Raw genomic sequence first — 12,372 nt, forward strand, 5'->3', positions numbered from 1 at the left:
CAGCATCAGCACTCCCTGACCTTCCTCCTCTCCGAGACTTGGTCAGCTCCCATCTATGTACCCACCAAGAATTTCAAGGTTTGAGGAATGGCAAAGGTGACTGCACCCCACCCCCCAAAATTAAGGAACCCTAGATACAGTACCTGATCCATAAACCTACACTAAAAATGTATGAGTGGCTTGGCAATAGCCTATAAATATGGATCAATCATCTCTGGCTTCCCCAGATAAACCTCTGAGTTTCAAGCAGAAGAAATAAGCAAGCAAACCAAGACTGATTTGAAGAAAATGTCTACAGAACTGTAGATTTCTGATAGCCCCCACGGTGAAAAGAAGTAAGAAGGACTTTTAATGTATTTCTACTTTACAGACATACGAAAGTCAGCTGAAGAGCTGCACTTACCCTAAAAAAGGATTGAAAATCTGCTCTCCATACTAGGATTCCCTCCTTTTATTCCCAAATGTCTCTTTTACTGGAGAGTTGAGAAGTGAGTAAGCTTATTAATAGGAGTAAAGGATTCCAAGAATTATTTTTCCCTGACAGTGAATATACATTTTCCTTGGATATTCTGGTATCCTCATTAAACTAAAACTTCACTATTTAGGAGAAAAAGTTGCCACTTCTCCCCCTTCTGCATACATCTAAAAAGTCCAACTTCAAGATGCATATTCTTTACCTTTTGCCAATATTTCTTCCCTGACTCGTTGCTTCTCGACTGCTGCTTCCATTCCTTCTTTAGATGCTCTGAATCGCCTTGAACGCTGCTGGTTCATTTTAGCACGTGGTGCCTGAAAATGTGTACTTCATATTCACATAATACTATTCAAAATATTCACAAATAAATCTGTACATCATTTTGAATCAATCATTCTTATAAAATAGTACACTAAAATGGAAGAAAAGTAAGTAATATGTCTAATAATCCCTTCATGATAGACATAGATCCTGAATACTTAAATTTGGACCAAGAATCTAAAAGCTGAGATTGATCAGGTGAGTGAGTGACACGTCAAAAGGACTAACAGCCTATGAAGCCACAGAAATTCATACAACAAGGCCCATGACCTAATGCCAGTACTCCTGGATTAAGGTGCTTCAAGGCACCCAAGAAGGAAAGTTTAATTTACTGAAACACCCAGTCATCAGCATGCAATGAGTAAGTTACTACAGATTCAGAAGACCTCCCGTATGTCCAAAACTAAAAGTAAAGATGATCTCCAAATAGGATTCACAATGTCCCATAAAAGCAGCAGAAAACTACTTCCTGACCTGGAGGACATTGATGCACTTTTTGTATCTCCCACCATAAAGTTCATAATTATCACAACAGTTAGAAAGGGAACATTATTTTAAATCACTCTAACTGAAATGTACTTTAAATCACTGGATAAGTCAGAATGAAGTGAACTGGACTGTAAAATTTTGGAAGTTACTAAACTGAATTTTGGAATTGGAAGAAACTCTGGAATAACCTGTCTACATCTAAATATGTTATCTTATGTTCTCTTTAAATAGTTACCTTTCCTGTAAAATGAGGTCATCTAATCTCGCCCCCTCAAGTACCAAGTTCTATGATCTACAGTTACACTTTAACAAAAAAGTGTGTGTATACATGTGCATATATATATGTATACACACACACACACACACACATATACATACACACACACATATACCTGATCTAGCAGTAGGGGCACACTGGAATAAAGCTAAATATTTTCTAAGTGTGTGTATACATGTGCATATATATATGTATACACACACACACACATATACCTGATCTAGCAGTAGGGGCACACTGGAATAAAGCTAAATATTTTCTTCAAGAAATTTAGCTGAATGTAAACTGGAATATGCTCTAAACGAGACACATTCCTGTTCTCTTTGTTCTTTACTCCACTGTAACTGCAAACTTAACAAGTTTTCAGGTAGCTAAGATTTTCCACTGAATTACAAGAATCTCACGGAAAAGCTAATCTTCTTGGATTCAAAGTTCCCAGATTTTCAAAATCATTCCATTAGCCACGAAGATGTACTAAATCTTAAAAAAGAGAGAGAGAGAGAGAATCTACTTGCATATGACTAAATAAATTTAGGAGTATGACTTACTTTAGCTTTCCTTTGACATAAAGTTTGCTGGTCATTTATAAGCTAAGCTACTTGGTATTATGGTAAAAGGTCAGTAAGTTACTACCCTCTGAAATCACTTTGATGACTACTCACTGCCTATAGGATATAACTGAAAGTCCTGACTATGGCACGTAAGGCCTTCTCAAGCTGTCACTCTACTTCCCTTTTCAATCCAAGCCACCGGTAGTTGCCCAAACGTGTCAGTGTGGTCACAGGCATGGCAAGTGTACTTACCTGGCACATTTGAGAAATCTGGAAGGTCTTCCCTTCCCTATACCTGTCTCATCCACCCCCTGCCACTGCCCACCAATGTCCAATTATTCTTCATCCTTAAAGAAATGGAACGAAAGTCACCTTCTCTCTATTTCCTAACTCCCTTGGTAGCTCTGACTTCCTTGTCCCTCAACAGCCTCCATGTGTTATCTAGTGCCTATAAAGCCTCTAAGTAACTAAACCCACTCATTTATCTATGTCTCCCTCCCTTTGATGGTAAGCTCTTCCACAGCAAGGGCAGTTGCCAACACCCCCAGCACTTCATAGTACCTGACACAAAATAGGCACTAAAAAATGATTGAATGAATGACTGAAGGATGAGGCTTTCTTTCTCAAATTCACCATCAACATTTTCCAGCATTTAGCTGACTTTAATTCTGGACACTGGGAACACAGAAAAAACAAAAATGGGGGTTTCTTAGTCAATTTTTTTAGCACTTACCACTCCATCTATTGCCATGTAGAGAAGTCGTCTTGGTCTTACAATACTGAAAAGTCTATCAATGTATTCAAAAATTGCAACCATCATTTCATCTTCATTTTTTGGTGCTGGTCTATAATGACAAGCAAACAATGTAACACAATATAGTATTTCCTCTGTGACCTGTGATATCGGTGAAAAAAAAATTACGTACTTGTCTTCAGGATGAGTACAGGGGTGAATGATTCCATTCATATCCAAATACAGATTATCAAACTCCACATCATTTGGATTAGGTTTACTGGCATCAACTGGAACCTTTACACCACCGCATTCTTTTGGCTATGAGGAAGTGATAATTAATAGTAGTTTGATTGTTCAGGTTGAAAAATGACAGCTCCTAGGCTCAGTATAAACCTGTTTCATTTCTAAACTGGAAATAAACATTTGAAGTAACTTTTAAATTACAAAATAAGAAATTATTTTCTTCCTTAAAGCAAAATGAAGTAGATCTTTCATCCGCAGAAAGTGGATGACTTCTAATGCGACAAGTTAATTTTGTCAGTGTTGGGGATGTTTATCAAATTCCCAAATCATTCAACTGTCCAAGTGAGGGATCATGTGAGTCATCTGAGAATTCATTTCCCTCACCACTCACATCAATAAGTCCTGTCAGTTTAAACTAAAAAATGTCTCTCCACTTCATCTCCTTTCATTCCCACTATCAGGAATAACATCAGGTTATCGTGTCTCATCTAAAAAGTTACAACAACCTTTGTACAGACCACCTCTAGACTCTCCCATCCCCAGCCCACCCTCTACACCATCAGAGTTCTCTCTCTAAACCCAAATGTGTCTGAGTCTTAATCTTGCCTAATTTTTCCAATGATTCCCACAGCAGGTGTGACCAATGAGCTTGGACCCTTATTACTGGTCTCTTGTTGCCACAATATTACTGAGGCCCACTCGATCTCTTATAAGTTCCTGGAAAAGTACTTTCATCACTCAATGACTTTGCATAATCCTTTTCCTTGCAAAATACCTTCTTCCTTCCTGCCAACACCCACTTCCTGAAATCTTATTAATATTCTAGGGTCTAGACTCAGATCAAATATAACTCACTTTATAACACTTTGTGCATACCTCCCAAGAAATTCACTGCTCCTCCTTCTGCATTTCTTTAGAATCTTGCCTAATCACTTGTAACATTTCCATAGTATTATAATTAATTTGTCACCCTAACCCAACTACACTGTGAGTTCTTCAAAAGGTAAGGGCTTACTCATTCCTAGAGATATTCAATTCTATTTTTATAAATAATATTACCTTTGTCTTTTTCTTCCAGAGCTACAGCAAAAGTATAAAAATATGACATGGGGGGGCCGGCCCGGTGGCGCACTGGATAATGCGCCGCTTGGGAAGCGCGGCGGCGCTCCCGCAGCCCGGTGGCGCACTGGATAATGCGCCGCTTGGGAAGCGCGGCGGCGCTCCCGCCCAAGGGTTCGGATCCCACATAGAGACTGGTTCCCGCTCACTGGCTGAGCGAGGCGTGGGAGCAACACCGAGGGTTGCGATCCCGTTGCCGGTCCCCGGTCCGGTACGGAGGCAACACTGAGGGTTGCTATCCGTTGCCGGACACGGAAAAAGACAAAAAAAGACAAAAAAAAAAATATATATATATATATATATATGACATGGGATTTTTACTGTTAATAGTAAAAGTCACTTAAAAATAAGTTCCCTAAATACATACAAAGCATCGCTTGCAACAGCAAAAAACTGTTAACAATTTAAAAGCCCATCATGTACATGCAACATCATGGATTAACCTCAAAAACATGCTAAGTGAACGAAACCAGTCACAAAAGACCACATACTGTACAATCCGACTTACAGTCATGCGCTGCATAACATTTCAGTCAACAATGGACCACATGTATGATAGTGGTTGAAGCAGTAGGCTAGGTGTGTAGTAGGCTATACCACTCAGGTTTGTGTAAGTACACTCTGATGTTCACACAACATCACCTAATGATGCACTTCTTAGAATATGCCCCTGTTAAGCAACACATGACCGTATATGAAAATTCCAGGACAGAAAAATCTATACGGACAGAAAGTAAATTAAGGGCTGCTTCAAGCTGAGGATGGGAGAAAAATGAGGGACATGGGAAGTTACCGCTAATGGGTACAATATTGCTTTCGAGAGTGATAAAAATGCTCTAAAACTAGATAATGGTCATGGTTACACAATTCTATAAATACACTAAAAACTACTAAATTGTACACTTAAAGCAGGTGAATTTCATATATATGAACCACATCTCAATAAAGCTGTTAAAAAAGAAATTTTTTAAAAAAAAATCAAAGGTCAACTTAATTGGGGGGAAATTATTAGATAATAATTAGGGGGAAAATTTGCAGCCACAAACACCACACACAAGGGTACTTCAAAAAGTTCATGGCAAGATTTATATTATCTTTTAATTCTATTTTTCCAGGAACTTTTTGAAGGAGCCTCACACATGAACAGGTATGGCTGTGTTCCAATAAAACTTCATTCACAAAAACAGATGGTCACTAGCAAGCTAACCCTGCCCCAGTGCCTAGCACAGTACTAGGCATATTGCAGCTTTTCAATGAACATTAGGGTAGCTGCAAGAGAATTTCTACTTCTTCTACCTAGAAAAAAATATATGGGGAAGGTGGCATAGGTGATTCCTAATTTTGAGAAAAGAGCTCTCGGCATTCCCAATAAAAAAAAACTAAACATGTTTTACCCTCAAGAGTACTGCAGACACATTCAACACATTTATTATGTAAACTTCAAAAGAAGATTTTGATGCTCAATAGAGGAACTCATTCCTCGGCATTCCCAATAAAAAAAAACTAAACATGTTTTACCCTCAAGAGTACTGCAGACACATTGAACACATTTATTATGTAAACTTCAAAAGAAGATTTTGATGCTCAATAGAGGAACTCATTCCTCAAGTGCCTTATCAAATATAATACCAATGCGTCTCCTGTTGGGTTAAAGAGAGATGCTTAATCAATCAAACAGCATCTAAAGTAAGAGCCTCTCTGAACACTAAAACCAATTTATTTCAAATGATAACTTTTCACTGTATTTTCGGTTCCCCAGATGACAGACTGAACACACACTGCAGTCTTCCCTTTCTATCCCAAGACCATATGAAAGACGAAACAAACGATTCAGTCGCATAACTATGGTGGTAAACCAGAAGCAGAACGTTCTGTGGCAGAGAAATCATGAGAGATGCCTGAAACACAAGTAACCAGTAGCTCTGACTGGAGGTGCAGTGTAGCACCTACAACACGAGAGAGGAGACAGATTGACAAAGGCAGGTGAGCACAACAGCGCTCCAGGCCCAGAGAGGGGGCTCGAGGGACAGCTTCTGCATGATATATCAGCACCAGTCACAGGAATAGCCAGGTGGATCCACCCCTGTCCTCTCCTCCTCTCTTACCCCCTCAGACCCCACGTGGGCCTGGCAACTTGAGACAGGCATTCCCAGAGAGTACAGGAGCTTGGCTTAGGACAGTGCAGTACCCTGGCTGATTAGCAATTCCCAGGGGGAACACCAAGGACCCCTACCCAGAAGACTGGCAGTTAAGGTAGCTCTGCCTATCAGGAAAACCATTCCTCCTCTAGTTCATGAAAAAGAGGACGGGATACATTTACACCAAATTGGCAGTTGGGGTATAATTCTATTTGTGCCTGAAGACACCAAGAAATCAAGATAAAGAAGGTATTTTAAAAAGTAAAGATAATACAAATATACAAACAGTGATGTCTGATGGATTTTGGACTTGACCGGTGCCATTGTGCATACAATAAGCACAAAATAGCTTCTGGCCTTGCCTTCCACTCCAACATCAAGCTCCTTTCCCCTGCCCTTTACAAGAAGCCTCCTGACTTAAACAGAAACACTTTTGCTTCTGCAAGGGACCAGTTCTCCACCCCAATCCACATTAGCATAACACCCCTCCCTGATGGTATCAGCCAGCCCTTGGCCCCCTATATAAGCTCTCCCACCCCCACACCTGCTGCTGCCTTCCATCTTTAGGGCAGCCCTGGGCTGTTCCCCACTTTCAGCACAGCCGGCAGATTCTTTTCCTTTAGTAAAGCTTGAATGGTACCGGAGTCTCAGCTCACTTTCTTTCATTATGGTGCCGAAACCCAGGTAGGGTCTTGGCTGGACCGTTGGACAATCCCCTCTCTTGGGTTGACTGGCTCCTGGCCGCCCTTCCCGGACCGGCTGAAACTGGGTGCGTTCAGGACTCTCTACTTTTGCCGTTTCGCACCAACACATCCAACATCGGTCTCAATTCAGGGTGAGTCAGTGGGTCTGTCCTGCCCACTTCTACGAGTTCCCCAGAATACTCTCTACAACTCCCATCTCTACGAAGCCCAGGCGCCTGGCCGAGGGAACTTTTCTCGTGGCCCCCAGCTATTGAAGGACGCTTCATTAGCTGGTTGTGGCTTTTTTCTCAAAAAGAAGATGCATACCAAGGAGGACACTCTTTGGCGGCATTCTTCTCTGACCAGGACTGCCCGTTTCCTTTCTCGCCCTCTAAATGGGATCCTCACAATCCAAACCTCCACGTCTCGTTTTCTACTGTACTCCACGCTCTATGCCTCTGGGCCGCCTCCTGACCAATTCCTCGACCTCCAGGGAGATATTAAAACTCGAACACCTCGTTACAATGGATCCCAGTGACCACAAGATGGCACTCTCGATTTAGATACTCACTGAAACGGCAAGACAGAGAGATTTCCTTGTTCAGGCCTTCTATCTCTGAACACATTCTTCTGTCAAAACTGTTCTATGTCTCCAATTCTCCTAGCTCATGCTCGACCTCCCCTTCCAGACTCAGATCAATTTTCTGATCTGTCAGATTACTCTGCTACCCATATGGGCCACCCCGACTACCTCCTTACACTCCAAATCCTTCACCAGCCCCTCCGCCATTTCCCTCTCCTCCCCACCCCTGGTCTCAAGATGCTCGTCCTCGGCCACTCAACCACTCTCCTTCTCCCCCTTCGTCAGGTAACAACCCCACCTCAGTTTCGGCTTTTTATTACCTTTCTGTCAAGTGGCTGAGATGGAAGGAATTGTCGGAGTCCATGTACAGGGAGCAGGTCTGGATGGCGGCTCAGGTACATGCTCAAAATAATAGGCGGCCTGTGGGAGCCATTACTGTTCCTAGCATGGACCCAAACTGGGACTACCAGGCTGCCCACAGGGATCGGGATCTCCGGGATAACATGATCACACACTTGATTTATGGCCTCCAAAAGACTACTCACACGTCAGTCAATTATGACAATCTCAGAGAAATCACAGAGATCTACTGAAAATCCCAACAAGTTCCTAACCTGCCTCTCTGAGGCCCTACATAAATATACATTTATAGACCTAAACCCCCCTGCAGGCATGGCCCTCTTACACTCTCATTTCATTACCCAATCAGCCCCTGATATTTGAAAAAACTATAAAGGAGATCAGGCCAAATACCAGCTCCTGGCTAATGCCATCCATGGCTCACATACTCCATAGCCGGCTGCCTTAAGAGGGAAGCCACCCGGAAACTGTTTCAAACGTGGTCAACCGAGCCACTGGGCATGAGCATGTCCCAATCCATGGCTCCCTCTGGGGCCCTGTCCTCACTGCAAACAGGCAGGTCACTGGGGGGCTGACTGTGCCACTTGCAGAGAGGGAGTGGCCCAGTCCCCAACCTACAGCCTTTGACTTCACAGCCATCCCTACCAGAGCTTCTCGGCTTTGCCCAGGAGGAGGACTGATGATGCCCAGGGTCTGAGGCCCCCATGGAGATCACCACGCATAAACCCAGGGTAATTCGCCTCATAGCGGGTAAGCCGATCTCTTTTGTCATCAATACAGGGGCCGTTTACTCTACCCTTCCTGAATATGCAGGACCAACAACCCCATCCTCTATCACAATAGTAGGGATCAGAATACCACCCACGGATCACTAAACCCATTACTGCAACCTACATCACACCCAATCCACACACAAATTCTTAATAATGCCTCAATGCCCAACCCCCTTACTGGGATGGAGCATTTTTTTCAAATTCAAAGCTATTCTTACCCTAAACACTTTAACTCCAGCTACAATACTCTTGCTACAGGCCGCACCCAGACCTGGCCCCTGAGGCTTCCACCTTCCCCTCCCCCAGACAAGGTTAATCCCTAGTATGGGATGCTACACACCATTCCCCATCCTTGTTAAATTGCAGAACTCCTCCTTGTTCCCTGATGCCCCACAGTACTACATCACTAACAAACACCTAACAGGGTTAAAGCCCCTTATAAACAAACTCCTTTCTTCTCATCTCTCACAGCCTACCCACTCGCCTCTTAATACACCCATCCTTCTGGTTATAAAGCCTAATGGCTCATACCATTTAGTACAGGACTAATCTTGACACATGCTGTTCCCAACAACTCACTTGGACAGTACTACCTCAGGGGTTTCAGGATAGCCCCCACTTTCTGGCCAGGCCTTAGCTCAAGACTAATCTGAACTTCCCCCAATCTCTAGCATTTTAATACAATATGTGGATGACCTCCTCCTTTGCATCCCCTCCTATGAGGATTTACAGGCCCACACTGTTGCTCTCCTTAATTTCCTGGCCTCCAGGGGATATTGAGTGTCCCCAGCAAGGCCCAAATTTCTTTTCCTTCAGTCACTTACTTGGGAGTCCACCTCACCCCCAACACCAGGGAAATAATGGTGGATCACAAGAGTCTAATTTCTTAACTCCCTACTCCTACCACAAAGGGTGAAATCCTTTCTTGGGGCTTGCAGGGTATCTTCGCCTATGGATTCCTAACTTCAGCGTGCTAGCAAAGCCACTTTATGGAGCAGCCAAAGGGGATCCTGCCATTCCTTCAGATCCCACAAAGCCCATTCATTCTCCCTTCCAGTGATTAAAAGCCGCTCTCCTTGCAGCCCCAGCTCTATCTATCCCAAATCTATCTCATCCTTTTATTCTATACGTCACCGAAACCCAAGGATTGGCAGTCAGGGTTTTGGGACAAAAGGTAGGAGATATTTTCTCCCCAGTTACATACCTGTCTAAACAGCTAGACACCACAGCTCAAGAATGGGCCCCTGTTTATGGGCCTTGGCGGCAGCCACCCTTTTAACCTAAAAAAGCTCTAAACTAACTTTTAAACGACAAACAGTCAAGACCTTCTCAGCCATAAGACCAAGTCAATTCTCTCCCTTTCCCACCTACAACTTATTCACTTTAACTTCATTGAAAACTCCCAGTTCTCCTTAAACCTCGCTCTCCCTTATATCCAGCCACTCTCATCCCAAAACACTCATGACCCTTAGAACACACTTGCATGGAGGCTTTAGACCTCTTTCTCAATCCCTTTCCACACATCTCCCCACATCCCATTACTTGGTTCATAGATGGGAGTGCCACCTCCATGCCCGCCCCCTCGGGCAGGTTATACCATAGTAAATCTAACACAAACTATTGAGGCTGCCCCACTCCCCTCTAACACCACTTCCCAACAGGCAGAACTCATTGCCCTCACCCACGCTCTCACACTAACAAGTAACAAATAAGTCAATATATACACTGACTCTGAGTATGCTCATCACATCCTACACTCCTGCACAGCCATATGGAAGGAGAGAAGATACATGACCACTCAGGGAGGGCCCATAAAAAGTGGACATTTTATCAAGATACTTCTTAAGGCTGCACAGCTCCCAAAGGAGGTTGGCATTATACACTGCAGAGGACACCAAACCTCCAACGACCCCATAGCCCAGGGAAAAAAACTGGTAGATCTAACCACAAAACAGCCTGCTCAATCACCAGGCCCCCCTACTCTTCCTCTCCTGCTCAAGTCCTTCTCATGGCTCCTACGCCCTTTTCCCAGTACACACCTCAAGAAATACAACACCTCCAAAAGTTGGGGACACAGAGGAAGGACAACTGGTATACTCTCTCCGGTTGCTATGTCCTCCCTACCACACAAGCTGAGCAAATCCTTTTAGATTTCCATAATTCGGTTCATATAGGCTATGAACCCCTACTATGCCTTCTTCAGCCCTTATATTACTCTCCCCACATGGCCAAGTTACTAAACAATCCACTCAAAACTGCCCTTTGTGTACTCATTGCTTAAATTCTTTCCCACCCGCCAGGCCAGAGGATACACCCCTGGCCAGGATTGGCAAATTGACTTTACTCACATGCCTCCCCACAAAACGACACACTATTTTCTAACCCTAGTAGATACCTTTTCAAGTTGAATTGAGGCTTTTCCCTGCACTTCAGAGGATGCTACAGCAGTAACGCATGCTCTCACCTCAGAAATCATCCCTTGTTTTGACCTACCCACCAGTCACTCACTGGCCTATGGGCTGCTCCCCTCCCCCCCACCGCAAGCCCACAGGCCTCAGCCCCCTCCAACTTATATACGGTAGGCTTTTCACTCTCACACCTCTCCCTTCCAGTTCATCGCCTTTAGGCCAGTATCTCCCTACTCTTTCGCTCATTAGGGATTTTCTTAGGGAACAGGCCAACCTTCTATTACCTCATCTTTTCCCCACCAGCCCCTCAGATTTAAAACTGAGCCTGGGATAGCAAGTGTATATTAAAACCTGAATCCCAAAGCCTCTCTCACCATGTTGGGAAGGGCCTTATCGCTCTCACCATGTTGGGAAGGGCCCTATACAGTACTTCTCACCACCCCCACAGCAGTAAAAGTACTAGGAAAGACCCCTTGGTACCACTTATCCTTGGTAAAACAAGCACCTGAGACTTTACCCAAAGAATCTGTTTGCTCTCACCATGTTGGGAAGGGCCCTATACAGTACTTCTCACCACCCCCACAGCAGTAAAAGTACTAGGAAAGGCCCCTTGGTACCACTTATCCTTGGTAAAACAAGCACCTGAGACTTTACCCAAAGAATCTGTTAACACCAAGCCAGAGGGGTCCCTCTACTCAACCCCCAACCCAACATCTCCTCACACTTCATCCATTTTAGGATCCACAAAACTGAAAATCTCCAGGACCTCCACTCTTCCCCCAATCCCAAAAGAAGGATGATCTTTTCCCCAGCAATTATCCTCTCACTCTTACCGGCCCACTTCACGTCCGTTGCACTACTCCAAGACTGGTCCTGACCTGCTATCGCGGGTTTGCCATCATGCGACATGGTAAGTATATACTACCCCAAGTCCCTAACCTTTATTATACTATCTGTTCTAGTACTTGCTACAGGATTAGCCAGTGCTGCCCCCAAAGATTGTAACATTATAGGAAGATTTCTTCTGGCATTCCTTTACCTCCTATCAGTAAGATGCTTCTTAGCAATTTCACTGTGGCGATGTGCCCTTTAAATTCTTTTAGGGGCCGGCCCGGTGGCGCACTGGATAGTGCGCCACTTGGGAAGCGCGGTGGCGCTCCCGCCCGAGGGTTCGGATCCCACATACAGACCGGTTCCCGCTCACTGACTGAGCGAG

At 44.0% G+C, this 12,372-nt stretch overlaps 1 protein-coding gene across 1 annotated transcript in view; it reads right to left on the reverse strand.

Moving 5' to 3' along the window:
- Positions 1 to 12,372, reverse strand: part of XRN2 (5'-3' exoribonuclease 2) — a gene marked incomplete at its 3' end in the record, with an annotated part of 78,444 nt that overhangs the window by 41,643 nt on the left and 24,429 nt on the right. Inside the window, exons 2-4 of the mRNA XM_008581566.1 lie at positions 3,040 to 3,167; positions 2,847 to 2,958; positions 678 to 789 (exon numbers count right to left, since the gene is read on the reverse strand). Of these exons, the coding sequence (XP_008579788.1) occupies positions 678 to 789; positions 2,847 to 2,958; positions 3,040 to 3,167 (352 nt within the window). The remainder of the gene's footprint in view (positions 1 to 677; positions 790 to 2,846; positions 2,959 to 3,039; positions 3,168 to 12,372) is intronic.

This window comes from Galeopterus variegatus, unplaced genomic scaffold (assembly GCF_000696425.1).
Source record: "Galeopterus variegatus unplaced genomic scaffold, G_variegatus-3.0.2 Scaffold2395, whole genome shotgun sequence".
Lineage (NCBI taxonomy): Eukaryota > Metazoa > Chordata > Mammalia > Dermoptera > Cynocephalidae > Galeopterus > Galeopterus variegatus.